Genomic DNA, 17,813 nt, shown 5'->3' with positions numbered 1-17,813 from the left:
TGGTCTGGTATTCCCACCTCATCTCTTGAAGAATTTTCCACAGTTTTTTGTGATCCACACTGTCAAAGGCTTTGGCATAGTCAACAAAGCAGATGTTTTTCTGGAACTCTCTTGCTTTTTCGATGATCCAATGGATGTTGGCAATTTGATCTCTGGCTCTCTTGCCTTTTCTAAATCCAGCTTGAACATCTTGGAAGTTCACGGTTCACATACTGTTGAAGTCTGGCTTGGAAAATTTTGAGCATTAGTTTGCTAGTGTGTGAGTTGAGTGCAATTGTGTGGTAGTTTGAGCATTCTTTGGCATTGCCTTTCTTTGGGATTGGAATGAAAACTGACCTTTTCCAGTCCTGTGGCCACTGCCATATATCTCTTATGGCATCATAATTAGGCAATATCATCATCATCCAAGGGTTTATCAGGAATTCATGAGGCTGTACTTTCAGAAACATGTCATTGGCACCTAAAGTACACTGCCTTATGAAGTTTTTAGGTACCTTCTCAAGTGTAATACAAAAGAATCCTGACAGAACCTTTGCACCTGCCCAGGACTGGCTATGAAGAAGATGAATACTGATCACTAGTCTGCTTTGTGATGGACTCCCTTAAGTGTTGGGAAGCAACAATCAGCTCTGTGTCCACATCACGTTGGATCCCTTTAATAACAGTTTTTAACAAGAACAAAAATAACAAATTGATCTGAAACAATTATTGAAAAAAAAATCACTGGTGACATTAAATAAAGGTCTGATTAGGTTGGAAAAACACAAAATGTGAAAACAGTGCAGCTAATTAACTTTCCATCTGAAGTGACTTTCTAGTATGTGGTTTTTTAATGGACTATCAAGTGATTGTTTTACTCTGATAAAAGAGGGCTAAGATAATGTTGTGCATATCAGCAGACATGGATGGGCTACACCTCCAATGTGTTGTTTAGGAGATATGAGGGGAGAAGCTGAGGAAATCTAATTTGGATGCTCTTTTTTCCTTACCCAAATTTTCTGTTACTGTCAGAGCAAAAAATAATATTAGAAAAAAAGAAGACAACTGAAGCTAAGGACAACTGAACAAAAGTTAAGTTACATTTGACTTTATGTACTTACCAATGTTAAATTTTTCATAAACTGTAAATATTAAAGTACTAAGATGCAACACTCAAAATCTTATCCAAAGATATTATTCAGATGCTAGTCAGCACAAGGAAAGATGATCAGCATCATTAATCATTAGGGAGATGGAAATAAAAACTAGAATAAGATGTTACCTCACACCTTTTAGGTTGGCTTCTATGCAGGAAACATAAAATAAGCATTATTGAGAATATGAAGAAACTGAAACCATTGTGTACTGTTGGTGGAAGGTAAAAACCATTTTACCCTTAGTTGAAAATACCATGTTTGTTACTCAAAAAATGAAAAACAGAATTACAATAAGACCCAGCAATTCCACTTCTTGATATATACTCAAAAGAAATGAAATCAAGATATCAAAGAGATATTTGTACATCCATGGTCATCATACCATTATTCATTGCAGCTAAAATGTAGAAGCAAACCAAGCATCCATTGATGCATGAATGGATAAGTGTATAAACAGATGCAATGGAATATTAATCAGCTTTGAAAAGGAAGGAAATTCTGACATATGCTAAAACTTGGATGTACCTTGAGAACAATATGTTAAATGAAATAGGCCAGTCACAAAAAGACAAACACTGTAAAAGTCTATTTAGGTACTCTATTAGGTACATAAAGTAGTCAAAATCACAGAGACAGAAAGTAAAATGGTGATGTGAGGGCTGGAAGGAGAGGGAAATGGGGAGTTGTTGTTTACTGGGCAAAGGTTTTCAGTTTTAAAAATTGAGAAAGTTTATGGAGATAGATGGTGGTGATGGTGAACAAAATCATGAATGTATTTAATGCCTCTGAACGGTGCACTTAAAATGGTCCAGATAGCAAGTTTCATGTCATGTGTATTGTACCACAATAAAAAGTTGGGGAAAAAACATTCAAACGTTCACTGAGGTTTATCTACAGATGTGTTAAGAGTATAGACTCTATAGTATGGTCCATATTTACCAACTGAGAGTTAAATGTTGTAAATGAAAGAATTTTAAGTTTCAGAACAAGACACATCCATCTTCTACTTTTATATAAATCATTAAATAATTTCAAATCTACAAAGAGATCACCAAAAATAGTTCTTAATGACATTTATGTTTGTGCGTCTTCATACCAACTATACAGAGTCAAGAATACACAGTCATTATATAAATACATAATTGACTTAAAACAGCCCGTGGACACAACTTGATACATATGAAAAACTTCAATTTTGTGTGTTTCTCTCAGGAGAAAACAACAACAACAACAAACCCAATACCCTTATGTAATAAAGTTGAATAGTTGTCTTTTTGAAACAAGGGAAAAAGAGGATACTTCCCATGCTCCAAAACTTTTAGATTTGTTCCATTTTGAAAAGCAGACCAAAAGTAACTGAGTTCTATTTGACCATGAGATTAAAAACAAATGAGAAAGGATAAACAATTAGATCTCCTAAAATGGAAGTCACATTTGGTGTTTTGATCAACATTGTGTGTGTGTGTAGAGACAGAGAAACATAAAAATAAATGCCCCAGCCAATTTGAAAGCTGTTTTGAAGTAGCTCTCATTTCAGAGGTGCTGAACTAACTTAAAGCTAAAAGAGGATAGAGAGGGTAGGTGGTTGAACAGTCTCGCTGTAGTCACAGTTTTGATAATCATAGTGCAGTAACTTTGTGCTTGTCAAAAGTAACTTTGAAATAAGTGAGTGTTTTTTACCAGGAGTTTCTGATAGTATCTAAAATTAAGACTTTGAAGGGAGCAATGTAGAGTGCACAGGAGTTTTTATTGCTAAAACTGTCGGACTAGTGTTAAGGTTTCCAAAAATCTCTACAGACCGTACACTCTTAACTGTTTTAGAAATGTATTAAATATTCTGAATTTATTGCAGCGTTTATGAAAGATACAAGGTAAAGAGACTTTGCAAGTTCAGATCATATACAAAGTACCTCTACTATTATCTGTCAGGATTAATCGTAATCTCATGCCTGCTAGCAGTGAGGGAAAAGGGAAATATAACTACACGGAAAATTGACATTTTGAGGTAAGGAAGCTTTCAGAGTGCCTATCTCTAGTAGGCCACATTTTCCTACTCCAAATGGAAACTTTAATGTTGCCAGCCAAGCCTCATTCCCTTGCCTGATAAGCTATTTCTCAACTATGAATGTAGATTAATCCTCTTTTAATAAGCCTTAATTCAAGCCCAGATAATCAGAGTATAAAAATTCCATCAAATCTTTTAGCTGTCTTAGGATGGTTTTGTCAAATAATTTCACCAATGGTTTAAAACCTATGCATGAAGCGTTTGGTATTTCATAATTTGCTCACTCATTAAATTATTTACATTTACTGAGTTTAATCAAATCTGCCATCCTCAGAGGTAATATTCGTAACATAGAACTCATCCCTTTAAAAGTGTGAAAGTTAGTTTACTTTCATTAAAAAGTTGATAACTTAAAAATTATTGATAGAAATATGACCAGCATTAGTTTGAAAAGCGTCATGCAGTCTTCATGAAGATCATAATATGACATACAGAATCCTCATGAAAGCTGCATGGCTTTACGCAAACTATATTGTTCACTCTTCTATTCACAAACACCATTAACTCATACAATCAAAATTTTCTCTAGATTCAAAAGTCACCTAGTATTTTCTACCCAAATATCTTCATGATTCTATTTCATCCTATAACAACTCAGGTAGTGAATATTTCTGGCAGTCAGGAAGCTCACAGGCAAAGGCAAGCACTGTTAGTACTCAATGAAGATCAAGATAAATAACAGTGCACGTTACTCTAGAAAAAAATAAAATGATTTCATGTAGAATATGAGACAGGGGAATATGTCTCTCATTCTAGGTGCCCATCTTTGAGCCACGAGCAAACCTTTTGTGCGTGTTTGTGTCTGAAGAATTTAAACAAAGAATAAATAGGAAAATCCTGAAATAGGAAGCTAGTAACTTTGCCCTGGGGAAATCGCCATGTTCTGCTGCGTAAAGAAGCAAAACTTTACATTCAGGCCAAATTCTCCTCTCAGATCATTTCGCTGTATAAGTTTACATTTGATTCCTGACAGTTGCTTTTACAATCTACAGTGCTGATCCACTAGTGTTCTATGATCAATATGTTAACTCTTCTGAATCATAAGAACAATATCAACGCTAAATAGCATGTCATTTTTTTTTTTTTTTACTTTTCTTCTAAGCATTCAAATATAATTTCCACATGGAGATGGAGAGTCAAAGATTAACCACAATAAAAATCAGTGGGTGAGCTTTTGCCTATAGGGTGAGTGGAAGTCATCCTGTGGAGACTTGGGTTTTCCACTCTGCAAAGGATTTCTTCTCCCCACTAGTTAAAATCTTCCCTGTGATGGTTAAAATCTTCCCTATGATGGTGAAAAATCTACCTGTGATATTAAGAAGACTTGGAATGAAGTAGAAAAGGCAAGTACTGAAATCAAATTCAACCTACTTTTTAATTCTACTTGGGAATTCCCGGGTAGCTCAGTCGGTAAAGAATCTGTCTGCAGTGCAGGAGACCTGGGTTCAGTTGCTGGTTTGGAGAAGGAAACAGCAACCCACTCCAGGATTCTTGCCTCGAAAACCCCGTGGACAGAGAAGCCTGGCGGGCTACAGCCCATGGGGTCGAAAGAGTCGGACACGACTTAGCGACTAAATCACCACTTCAATTCTACTTAGGATCAGCATTATTAAAATGCATGTTTCTGAATTTATATGAATTGTAGCAGATGTTGAAGTATAATCTAAGATCACATTTGGGGTCTAAAGCAAATGAAGTCATCTTTTGTTATAAATTAATTTAAATACTGATCCCAATATAGACTTATGTTCTTTGGGAAAAAATGATTACTGGTATCATAAATGAGTAAGAAAAATTTGAAACTATATAGATATTACTGTGTAGTAAAAAGTAGAAATGTTAGACTTTTCATTTTCTGAGTAAAATTATATTGCTTTAAGGTTACCAGTTTTGCATTTCATACTTGTAAAATTAGAAGATTCCCACAGAAATTTCTGTGAAAACCAGAATATAAACAGAACTATTACACATAGACTACTTTCTCGATAACTTTTATAAAATACTTCAGAGAAAATTAGCCCTGTATGAAATCTCTGTGCTCTTAAAACAGATCATTAGCTCGTGAATCAAATATCATAAATTTTAACATATGATAAACAAATACTACACTAAGCATGCCTATTTACAATCCTCATATTCTTTAAGCTATAGAAAGACAAGAATATAAAAATTCCAGAAAGTGAAGGTTAGGATATTTATGGGGGGGAATGTGTAGAGAATATTACCAAGTCAGATATGCAATGCTGAGTACCTGTAGTGTGGATTTTCATTTGCTTCTCACCTAGAAGAGAATAGCAGTTGCTGGAAGGCAAATTTCCAGCTGAAGGTGAATCCATTCTGAGAGTCAGCCATCTATCAATTAAGGATAAAGGTTCAGAAAGCCTGCTCTGTGGCTTGGCCTGATTCCAAAATATTTGAAGGGCATAGCACCTTCTGAGTTAGCAGTTCTTCTACCAGCAGATGGATATCAATCACAATGAGAAATGACAACAGGAAATGTGCTATTCTTGTCCAGCTCAAAGACCAACAGATATTTTCCAATCAAATGTAAAGAACTGCTGTTTTTAAAGAGAAGAAAGAAAAGAAGAAAGGCTCTCTGACATGATTTTACAAAAAAACATAACTACTAATTATGAGAGTAATGCTATTAGGAAGAAGTGAATGAAAATCCTACAGAGGGTAAAAATGCAACACTCCAAATGTGGCACTGAGGTGACTAACATTGTCAGTCTTTTATTATTTTCACTAAAGTCAAGCAAAGAGATAAACACAAAAATAGTCTTTGATTTACATGGGCATGTCACAGAGACAAAACAGAACATGGTGACTGACTAAACAGACAGGTAAACGGACAATATCTTTAAGGAATGAAAGCAGGGGACTGGACTGCAAAACAAGAAGTTACATGAAAGTATCATTAATGTTCATGACTCTGACACTCAGCAGTCATTGCCCAGCATCGCTTTCCAGGAAGAATCCTTCACTGGCAGGGTGATAAAGCACTCAGATGACAAAGCATAAGGAAGCAGGCATCGGCAACCAATGAGAAATGAGAAAAGCAAGTCACAAAGTATGCAAACCCTTCTGCAATGAATCCACTACACTACCTTCTCTAGTCCTGGGAATATATTCTAACCAGTAACTAACAAATGTTATTTCTACAAGCTATAGTCATGAGCTGCAATGTGATCATCAACTGATCATATTTAAATACCACTCAATAACAAGAAAAACAACCAAATGGATGCTGTTTCTTTCATTTTGAACTATTCTTAGAAGCTTGGATGCTACAAGTTAAAGCAGCTGATAAGCTTAATAAGTAATGAAACCTCTGTCAAAATCACTTATGAAGACATTTATGCTTCTTATTACAGTAAAAATTAGAAATAGAAGGTGAATAAAATATCTCAAAGATTTTTAAAATATTTGTAGGACAATGATAAATTAAAATTGTTCCCTTGAAAATTTTAGAAAACGTAAAGTATTTGTGAGGCAATTTTTTTTAAATCATTGTTAAAGTACTTAAAATGAATGTAATTCAAACTTTAACTGAACATAGCTTCACTATCGAGGTCATTTTTCACTCACTGACTTGATAATTTTCTCTCTCTTTCGGCCTTGGATGTATTTTGAAGGCCATAACTTTGGACATCCTTAAAATTCCTGTTCTGGATTCAAAGAAAACATTTTTGCAAACAAGTACAACATCTAGGATCTTATTTTTCTTCTCTTTCTTTTGCTTCTGTTTTTTCTTCTTTCTAAAATGCTCATTGGTCACTTTAAAATAGACATTCTATTTAAGTGACTAGTAAAACAAATCATGCCTTATCAGTTTCATCAATCCTGGTGAAATTTTTTGTTTTGTTTTGTTTGTATTTTTCATCTGGGATACATTTCCCTTTGTAATCTGTACTGTTAAATACAAAAAAATACATTTCAAATCTTTTCTTTTTCCTGAGCATTTTAGGAATGCTCTTTCTTAAATATACTTTTCAAACATGGTGTCATAGCTAGCAAAGTCTATGTGTGTGTGTGTGTGTGTGTTTTGAACTATTGAGAAAAATGGCTAAATCACGTTATTGGTTTGCACTCTTCTTATGCTTCCTTGGAGATACAGGCAAAAAGATGGCCTTATGGTCATAATGTGATATGATGAAGAACAGTGTATTAAAGCATGTTGTTTATAATGGTTTAAATCAAGCAATAAACACCCATTCATTCACTCATTTCATACTCCATTTCATTCCTTCTCTTGCATTTTATCATATTTCTAAAGCTAAGATATTTTCTTAGCTGGAAATAGCCTCTTACCAGCATAATTACTGAGTCCCTTTCTCTTCTTTCTTCGCCAGTACAACCAGATGCTAAAACCCATCAGAATTACCCAGCAGGCACCACCAATACCAGCTATAAAAGCTGGCTGCTTCACAACATCAGTGATTTGCTCAGTTATGCTGTTATTGTTTTCAGTAATGACAACTTCATTTCGTCCCCCTATGGAAGAAACAACAGTGTTAGTACTAGTAAATATTAAGACCCAAAACCCCACAAAAATACATACGTGCTATACCAAAGGCACAGAAGATTGTAACCTTCTTTGAAGCAGGTAATATTTGTTGTGTCCTGACCCTGTAACAATTTACTGGTAAGCAGATTTTATAAGTTTAAAAAGAAGAATCAAATCAGAAGTTTGACATGTGATTAAGAACATTGCTCCTTTGTGTTTTGTTTTGTTTTATTATGGACAGATTCAGAGCCACTTCTTGATTTATTGCCTCATAGATAAGTACTAAAACAAGTGTGTGAGCTGAAATAATAATAACTTTTCTTCAGTTAGGTAAAGCATTTTGTAAGACAATTCTCATTCAAAAAAAGAAAAGCAACTACAACATTTAAACTGGGTATTTGCAAATTACCTTTCCCCTACAGCATTGCTGTTACAGATGATCAAAATACTTCTCTTAATATTTTACCAAATACTTTACCTTGATCAAACATACTTTAATTTTCTGGAAGGTACTGAAACTGCTATATTAAATAATGATAATGACATAAACATCTTTTCATAGAGATTAGTATCTATAGTTAAAATCTCACAGAAAGATAAAACTCCTAAATGCCCTTAAAGTATCTGAAACTAATTTGAAAATCCACTTGAAAGTTGGCTACAAAACAACTTGCAAATTAATTCTAAGGTCTATGTATCAAATCATACATTTAAATCTAGACTAAGATTATTATAGAAGTTGTCACATTTCTGACAGTTTAGCCCTCTCAGACATAATAAAGACAATCTCAATCCACATTTTTAAACAGGTTTAAGACTCACGGAATTCTAACATTACTAATGAGCAAAGATTTAGGTGCTTATTTAATAGATGAATGAATTCAGAAACTGGAAACTAAGTGAATTCTCATATTAATATATCTCATTAGTGAGTAAACAAATAATTAAAAGATAAATTGTAAGCAAAATATAAATGGCAAATTTCAGCATATCATATCAAAGGAACATGTAATTCTCTTGTTTTAGTTATCCTGGCACTGTAACATACTGGAAACGGCAAGGTCTTTGAAGTTCCACATTTGAGTATCATCTCTGTCACTTCCTAGCTAGGAAAGCAGTGGGTTTATGTAGGGCACTTAATCTTCTGGAATCCCTGTTTCTATTAGCTGGTGACAGTAGCATCTATTTCATACGTTTGGGAGGATTAATCCAGATGATGAATGTAAGGAGTGGACTTCCCTGGTAGCTCAGTAGTAAAGAATCTGCCTGCAATGCGGGAGATGCAGGAGACGAGCAAGATCTCCTGAAGGAGGGCATGGTAACTCACTCCAGTAAGTTGCCTGGAGAATCCCATGGACAGAGGAGCCAGGCGGGCTACAGTCCACGAGGTTACAAAGAGTTGGACACGACTGAACGATCAAGACTTTACTTTTAGTTTACTCCTATCTGAGTGGGTCTTCAGTACCTCTTAGCTTTACATGGGCCATAATTTGAGTCACAAATTATAGCGTTCTTATTAATCTCTTTACATGTGCAACCGTATGTGCTTAGGCGTGCTTGCATTGCTGGTAGATTCTTTACCATCTGAGTAACCAAGGAAGCCCCAGGTAGGAATATAAGTTGTAAATTATCTAGATATGAGAGTCCTTCAAACCATAGGTGACTTGTTTACCAAGGTTTCACCTTTCTTCCAGAGAAGAAAATTAGCCTGTATCTCCCTGCCTCCCTTGTAGTTGAGTGCAACAAAGTGACTGAATATTGGATAATTGTACACAGGCAGATGCATGGTATCTCTGGACCAATCCATGTACCACTGAGACGGCACTTCATACTCTCTTTCCTAAGGTGTTGGATAGAACAAGGGATCAGTTGTGGGATGTTGACCCTATGAGAGATGGTACACCATTGACTGGAAGGATCCACATTTCATGAAAAACTCAATGGAATAAAAACCCCATCCTCCATTCTCCAAACCCATATTAGACTGACTATGAATAAGATAGAAACTTACTTTGTTAAGCCTATCAGAATGCCCATTTGTTTGTTATTTGTTGTTCAGTTGCTAGGTTGTGTCTGACTCTTTGTGATCCTGTGGACTGCAGCACGTGAGGCTCCTCTGTGCTTCACTCTCTCCCAAAGTTTGCTTAAGTTCATGTTCATTGAGTCAGTGATGCTATCTAACCATCCCATCCTCTGCTGCTCACTTCTTTTGCATTCCACCTTTCCCAGCATCAGGGTCTTTTCCAAAGAGTCAGCTCTTCCCATCAGCAGTATTGGAAGCTCACTTTCAGCAACAGCCTTCCAATGAATATTCAGGGTTGATTTCATTTAGGATTGACTGGTTTGATCTCCTTGCTGTCCAAGGGACTCTCAAGCATTTTTTTTCCTGCATAACTCAAAAGTATCAATTCTTTGGCACTCAGCTTTCTTCATGGTCCAGCTCACACATCCGTACACGACTACTGGAAAAACCATAGCTTTGACAATATGAAATTTTACTGGCAAAGAGATGTCTCTGTTTTTTAATTTGCTGTCTAGGTTTGTCTTCGCTTTCCTTCCAAGGAGCAAGCATCCTTGAATTTCATGGCTGCAGTCACCGTCTGCAGTGATTTTGGAGCCCCCCAAAATAAAACTTGTCACTGCTTTCACTTTTCTCCCTTCTATTTCCCATGATGTAATGGTTCTAGATCACTTGATCTTCATTTTTTGAATGTTCAGTTTCAAGTCAGCTTTTTTACTCTCTCCTATTACCCTCATCAAGAGTCTCTTTTACTTCCTCTTCAATTTCTGCCATTAGTGTGGTATCATCTGGATATTTGAGGTTGTTGACATTTTTCCTGACAATCTCGATTCCAGTTTGTGATTCATCCAGCTTGGCATTTCGCATGATGTACTCTGCATATAATTTAAACAAGCAGGGTGACAGTATACAGCCTTGTCATACCCCTTTCCCAATTTTGAACCAGTCAGTTGTTCCATGTCCTGTTCTAACTGTTGCTTCTTGGCCTGCATATAGGTTTCTCAGGAAACAGGTAAGGTGGTCTGGTACTCTCATATCTTAGAGAATTTTCCAGTTTGTTGTGATCCACACATCAAAGGCTTTAGTGTAGTGAGTGAAGCAGAAGTAGATGTTTCTTTGGAATTCCCTTGCTTTTTTCTATGATCCAACAGGTGTTGGCAATTTGATCTCTGATTCCTGATTTTTCTAAACCCAGCTTGTACCTCTGGAGTTCTCGGTTCACATGCTGTTGAAGCCTAGCTTGAAGGATTTAAAGCATACACTTACTAGGATGAGAAATGAACACAAATGTACAGTAGTTTGAACATTCTTTGACATTGCTCTTCTTTGGGATTGGAATGAAAACTGACCTTTCCTGTTCCAAGCCAGTGCTGAGTTTTTCCAAATTTGCTGACATATTGAGTGCAACATGTTAACAGCATAATCTTTAAGCATTTTAAGTAGTTCAACTGGAATTCCATCACCTCCACTAGCTTGTTCATAGTAATGCTTCCTAAGACCCAGTTGACTACACACTCTAGGATGTCTGGCTCTAGGTGAGTGACCACATCAACATTGTTACCCAGGGTATTAAGATTTTTTTTGTATAGTTTTTCTGTGTATTCTTGCCAACTTTTCTTAATCTCTTCTGCTTCTGTTAGGTCTTTACTATTTCTGTCCTTCATCATGCCCATCCTTGCATGCAATATTCTACTGTCCAATTTTCATATAGTCCAGTATTTCATTTCTGAAGTTTCTTTTGTGTTAATTTCCAGATTTAAAAATCACCTTTACCTGTGTGGTAAACCTGGTTCATTTTCCTAATCTATCTGCTTTTAATCATTATACATATAAACATAGTCTAAAATGTATTTAAAATGAGCTCATATTCATTTATGTTGACTGGGCTAAACACTAGCTATTACTAAAAAGAGAACACCTTATAGCTCAATCAGAAAAGAAAATCTGTCCTTCATTTGCGTAAAAGAGTCATAAAGCAGCATACTGAATATAGTGGCATATTTGTGTTGCCCAAGGTGTATTAGTGTTTCTTGTACAAGTAGTATTTTTCAAACAATGTTGTCAGTTGAACTAATTGGAGCACAGACATGGGATGTGTGTGACCTGTGACAGTGCGTTGCTCTTTCAGACAAAAAAAATATAATGAAATATAATGTCTTCCTCCCATTGGAGAGTAATGAAGAACAAAACTAATTTGTTGGACTAAAAATTAATTAGACACATCAGATTCGATTGTACCTATTACTGTGAAAGTTTGCAGCTGTTCCACATATTATTACCAACTATGTAAGGTAAGCGTGAAATGGCCAAATGATTACAGAAACAAGTTATATTATTAAGCAAGATGATTGAGACTTTTAAGTCAATATAAGTTTATTATATGACATGGCTGTCTGATGCTTATATATGTAAATATATTTAGTTGCTTTATTGTGTGTGCAGATGCAAACAGCAATATGGATATTTTGATGTAAAAGTCACTTTAACAGCAGAAATGGCAGACAAAAGAACGATATTACTGTCAAGCCTGGGTGAGGCTGCTTATTATATTTATATAATATTTTAATTAAAGATCCTTTTAATGTAGCTTTCTGGAATAAAAGCTAAGCTGACAAGGAACAGATGAAACAGTACATTGTCTGGCATAAGACAAATCTAAAATTATCAGCCATAAATTCCATCAAATGCCAATACATGATTTAATTAAAGCAAAGGGGAAATGAAGAACAGTTTGAGTCACTTCAAGTGCTGTTTCCAGTACTGAGTAGACAATAGGGAAAGCATAAATTGAAAGAGAAGAGGAGATTAGCCATCACTAAATCACTTTTCAACTAAGGAATAACAGTTGTGTAGATAAGGTTATCAGACAAGATGTTAAGGTAGATATGTGGGAGTAATTAAAGAAACAATTAAATAGTACAACAGAAGATATTAAAAAGAAATAAATCTTTCGAGGACAAATAGTCTTTTTCAAATTGAATTGTGCATGTGTGTGTGGTGTTTGTGCTTTTAATTTATTTCAAGTGGTACAGTTCTATTTTCTATAATTAGATCTTGGATAAGGTATATTCTATGCAAATAAAGAGGAGATAGAAATATTACTTACTATTTTATTTTTTATTTCAAATAAAATCTGAAAAGTTGTATGATATATAAACAAATTACACGGTACTCATTATCCACTTGATCACTCAATCTTTTTTTTTTTCCTTTTTTTTTTTCATTTATTTTTATCAGTTGGAGGCTAATTACTTTACAATATTGTAGTGGGTTTTGTCATACATTGACATGAATCAGCCATGGATTTGCATGTATTCCCCATCCCGATCCCCCCTCCCACCTCCCTCTCTACCCGATCCCAATCTTTTTAAAATAATACAGGAGTATTTATTTATTAGCAAAGATAATAGAAAAAAAAGAAACCATGAAAGGGAAATATAGATGTTTGATAATCCTATTGGTCTTTGATTTAGAAAAATTACATTCAGTCAAACTTTTTATATGCATATGCTAGAGGGGCAGTGAAAAAAAATGCTTTGCTTACTTATCAAGGAGCTGTCATAGAAAACTACATTTTTTGAAGTATGCTAGTGGCTCAGTTGTGTCAGACTCTTTGTGACCTCATGGACTGTAGCCCACCAGGCTCCTCTGGCCCTGGGATTCTCTAGGCAAGAATACTGGAGTGGGTTGCCATTATTTTCTCCAGGGGATCTTCTCAACCCAGGGGTTGAACCTGGGTCTTTTGCATTACAGGCAGATTCTTTACCGTCTGAGCCACCAAGGAAGCGTTTCAAATTTTTTAAGTGAAAACTTACTGCTTTATTTCTTAATAACATAGTCTAAATATTATTTAGAAAACATGTAGAAACAAGGATGCATATCTATATCTAAATCTGTGAAATCCTTTTGGGTGTATCTGTATTTCTTTCTTATTCCAATTTACTTTAGAAAATCTCAGAAGGGCCAAGATTATCGGCTTCCCTTAGGTTAAGAAATTAATTCAGTCTGTATGACTAATTAAGAAAGGGAATACAATTTAAAGAAAAGTTAATGCTATAACTTTTTTTTAATGCTTTTATTATGTAAAAGAAAGAATACTTGGAGAATCTAAAAAAATTTAACATCATGATTGAATATTTCATGCACATGTGCTCAGTTCTGTCCAACTCTGTTCAACCCCATGGACTGGAGCCTGCCAGGCTCCTCTGTCCTCGCGATTTTACAAGCAAGATGCTGGAATGTGATGCCATTTCCTCCTCTAGGGAATCTTTCCTACCATGGGATCGAAACCATATTTCCTGCGTCTCCTGCATTGGCAGGTGGATTCTTTTCCACTGAGCCACCTGGGAAGCATATGACTGAATGTTAAATCTCTTCATTTACAATAAATGGCTTTGTAATAAGTAACATTTCCCAGATTTTGATAGTATGCTCTATATGCATCATTTCTGAAAATAAACAGAAAAGCATGGGAATGGCACATTTGCTTATATCAAACTCTGGACAAGTATTTATAAAATATATAAACTCTAGGAAGAATATTTAACAAGCTAAAGACAATGACAAATAAAATTAGGGTGAACTGAAGGGATTTGCCTTTTGAAAGAATAAAACCACTCAGAAAAAAAAAAAAATCTGCATTTATGAGGCTTTCTAGCCCGTTAGAGAGTTCAATCCATGCAGGGCTAGGGAACTAGAGCCCAAGCTGAAAATTACGATTTTATTTGTAGGAGATGTCAGAGGGCAGCATTCACAGTAGCCAGTGTGACTAAAAATTAAGGGAGAGACCACGTGAAAGAGGGAGAGAAAGGAAGGTAATGTCTTCAAATATGTGCATAAATTCTCCCTCAGTCCTAGACTGAACTACGAATTGTGCATGTAGAAGGACACTTTAAAGGATCTTGTGAAACTCAAAAGGTAAAAGGCTGAAGAGGCTGATCAGACTGTCTCACTGCAGACATGGAAAAGTCTAAATTCCATCAAGTTCGTCAGATCAGATAAACATATTAGGCTTTTCACTGAAAGCTCAGGGGCTCTGTGCCTTAGAAGTAAAATAAATAAATAAACTGAGGTTTGATCTGAAGAATATTGTCAAAAGATAAATAGTCCATACTAGCAAAATGTAAAAAAAAGCCACCACAAGAGCAAGATGATCAGCTAGTATCCTAAGTGCCTCTACGTAAAAAACCAACACTCCAGAAGATCACAGAATTGTATAGTCTGTTATATACAATGTCCAACACACAGTACAAAATTGCCAGGTATGCAAAAACAAACAAAATAATAATAACAATCACAACAATAAAAAAAAGAAGAAACAATGACCTAAGATCAAGAGGAATAGTAATCAATAGAAACAGACCACGAGATACCATGGATATTTAAATTAGAGGAAAAGGACTTTCAAGCAGTCATTACAATATGTTCAATAACTTAAAACAATAGAGTTTATGAATGAACATATGGAAAATTTCAGAGGGAAATGAAAAAATTCAAAAAAGAACAAATGAAAAGTGTATTATTTAAAGTGAATAATTCATAGTACACTTTCATTCCTGCCTAGGTAGGAATAATAGGAGTGGGACATGCAATTCCATCATGAACTAGTAAAAGCCTAGGCAAAATACGTGCAATAAAAGCACAGAATTATCAGAACAGGGACATAAACCAGAAAAATTCTAATATATTCATAGCTTACTATCTGATGATAATTTCTAAAATGTGATGCAGTGAAAGGGAGCCCAAAATAGCTGAATAACATTCCTGAGTTAAAGAGATAATGAAACCCAGGAACATGAGTAATACAAAATATTATTTCTTAGTTTTATTTGAAAGATTGTTTAAAGTCAAATCAATAATAATACTTTGTCTATCTTTTTAAATTATTCAGATTGAAATTGAAGAAAGTACGAAAAACCACTAGACCACTCAGGTATGACCTAAATCAAATCCCTTATGAATATACAGTGGAAGCAACAAATAGATTCAAGGGATTAGATCTGATAGAGGGCCTGAAGCACTATGGACAAAGGTTCCTGACATTGTACAGGAGGCAGGGATCAAGACCATCCCCAAGAAAAAGAAATGCAAAAAGGAAAAATGGTTGTCTGAGGAGGCCTTACAAATAGATGAGAAAAGAAGAGAAGCGAAAGGCAAAGGAGGAAAGGAAAGATATACCCATTTGAATACAGAGTTCCAAAGAATAGCAAGGAGAGATAAGAAAGCCTTCCTCAGGGATCAGTGCAAAGAAATAGAAGAAAACAATAGAATAGGAAAGACAAGAGATCTCTTCAAGAAAATTAGAGATATCAAGGGAACATTACATGCAAAGACGGGCTCAATAAAGGACAGAAATGGTATGGACCTAACGGAAGCAGAAGATATTAAGAAGAGGTGGCAAGAATACACAGAAGAACTGTACAAAAAAGATCTTCATGACCCAGATAGTCATGATGGTGTGATCACTCACCTAGAGCCAGACATCCTAGAGTCTGAAGTCAAGCAGACCTTAGGAAGCATCACTATGGACAAACCTAGCGGAGGTGATGGAATTCCAGTTGAGCTACTTAAATCTTAAAAGATGATGTTGTGAAAGTGCTGCACTCAATAATGTGAACTAATTTGGAAAACTCAGCAGTGGCCACAGGACTGGAAAATGTCAGTTTTCATTCCACTTGCAAAGAAAGGTAATGCCAAAGAATGCTCAAACTACCGCACAATTGCTCTCATCTCACGCGCTAGCGAAGTAATGCTCAAAATTCTCCAAGCCAGGCTTCAACAGTATGTGAACCGTGAACTTCCAGATGTTCAAGCTGGTTTTAGAAAAGGCAGAGGAACCAGAGATCAAATTGGCAACATCCGCTGGATCACTGGAAAAGCAAGAGAGTCCCAGGAAAACATCTACTTCTGCTTTATTGACTACGCCAAATCCTTTGACTGTGTGGATCACAATAAACTGTGGAAAATTCTTCAAGAGATAAGATGGAAATACCAGACCACCTGACCTGCCTCCTGAGAAATCTGTATTAAGATCAGGAAGCAAGAGTTAGAACTGGACATGGAACAACAGGCTGGTTGCAAATTGGGAAAGGAGTATGTCAAGGCTGTATATTGCCATCCTGCTTGTTTAACTTATATGCAGAGTAAGTACATCATGAGAAATGCTGGAATGGATGAAGCACACGCTGGAATCAATATTGCTGGGAGTAATATCAATAACCTCATTTACATAGATGACACCACCCTTATGGCAGAAAGTGAAGAAGAACTAAAGAGCCTCTTGATGAAAGTGAAAGAGGAGAGTGAAAATGTTGGCTTAAAGTTCAACATTCAGAAAGCTAAGATCATGGCATTCAGTCCCATCACTTCATGGCAAATAGATTGGGAAACAACAGAAACAGTGACAGACTTTATTTTCTTGGGCTCCAAAATCACTGCAGATGGTGACTGTAGTCATGAAATTAAAAGATGCCTGCTCCTTGGAAGAAAAGTTATCACCAACCTAGACAGCATATTAAAGAGCAGAGATATTAGTTTACCAACAAACATCCATCTAGTCAAAGCTATGGTTTTTCCAGTAGTCGTGTTGGATGTGAGAGTTGGACTATAAAGCTGAGGGCCGAAGAATTTTTGCTTTTGAAATATGGTGTTGGAGAAGATGCTTGAGACTCCCTTGGAAAGCAAGGAGATCCAACCAGTCCACCCTAAAGGAAATCAGTCCTGAATATCCATTGGAAGGACTGATGCTGAAGTTGAAACTCCAATACTTTGGCCACCTGATGCGAAGAACTGACTCATTTGAAAAGACCCTGATGCTGGGAAAGATTGAAGGCGGGAGGAGAAGGGGACGAGAGAGGATGAGATGGTTGGATGGCATCACTGACTCAATGGACATGAGTTTCGGTAAACTCCGGAAGTTGGTGATGGACAGAAAGGCCTTGCATGTTGCAGTCCATGGGCTTGCAGAGAGTCGGACATGACTGAGTGACTGAACTGAACTGAATAGTTGTTTTAAGTGTTGTGTTAGTTTCTGCTGTACAATGAAGTGAATCTGTCATATGTATACATATATCTCCTCCCTCTTTG

General features: G+C 35.9%; 1 protein-coding gene across 6 annotated transcripts in view; it reads right to left on the bottom strand.

The window, feature by feature from the left end:
- Window positions 1-17,813, bottom strand: part of ROBO2 (roundabout guidance receptor 2) — a 645,961-nt gene that overhangs the window by 57,130 nt on the left and 571,018 nt on the right. For all 6 annotated transcript variants that reach the window (XM_043448631.1, XM_043448630.1, XM_043448632.1 and 3 more), the window contains exon 18: window positions 7,513-7,695. In XM_043448631.1, coding sequence (XP_043304566.1) covers window positions 7,513-7,695 — 183 coding nt within the window. The remainder of the gene's footprint in view (window positions 1-7,512; window positions 7,696-17,813) is intronic.

Source organism: Cervus canadensis, chromosome 27 (genome assembly GCF_019320065.1).
Source record: "Cervus canadensis isolate Bull #8, Minnesota chromosome 27, ASM1932006v1, whole genome shotgun sequence".
Taxonomy (NCBI): Eukaryota; Metazoa; Chordata; class Mammalia; order Artiodactyla; family Cervidae; genus Cervus; species Cervus canadensis.
The sequence above is the reverse complement of the archived record's forward strand: the minus strand, read 5'-3'. Positions and strand labels throughout refer to the sequence as shown.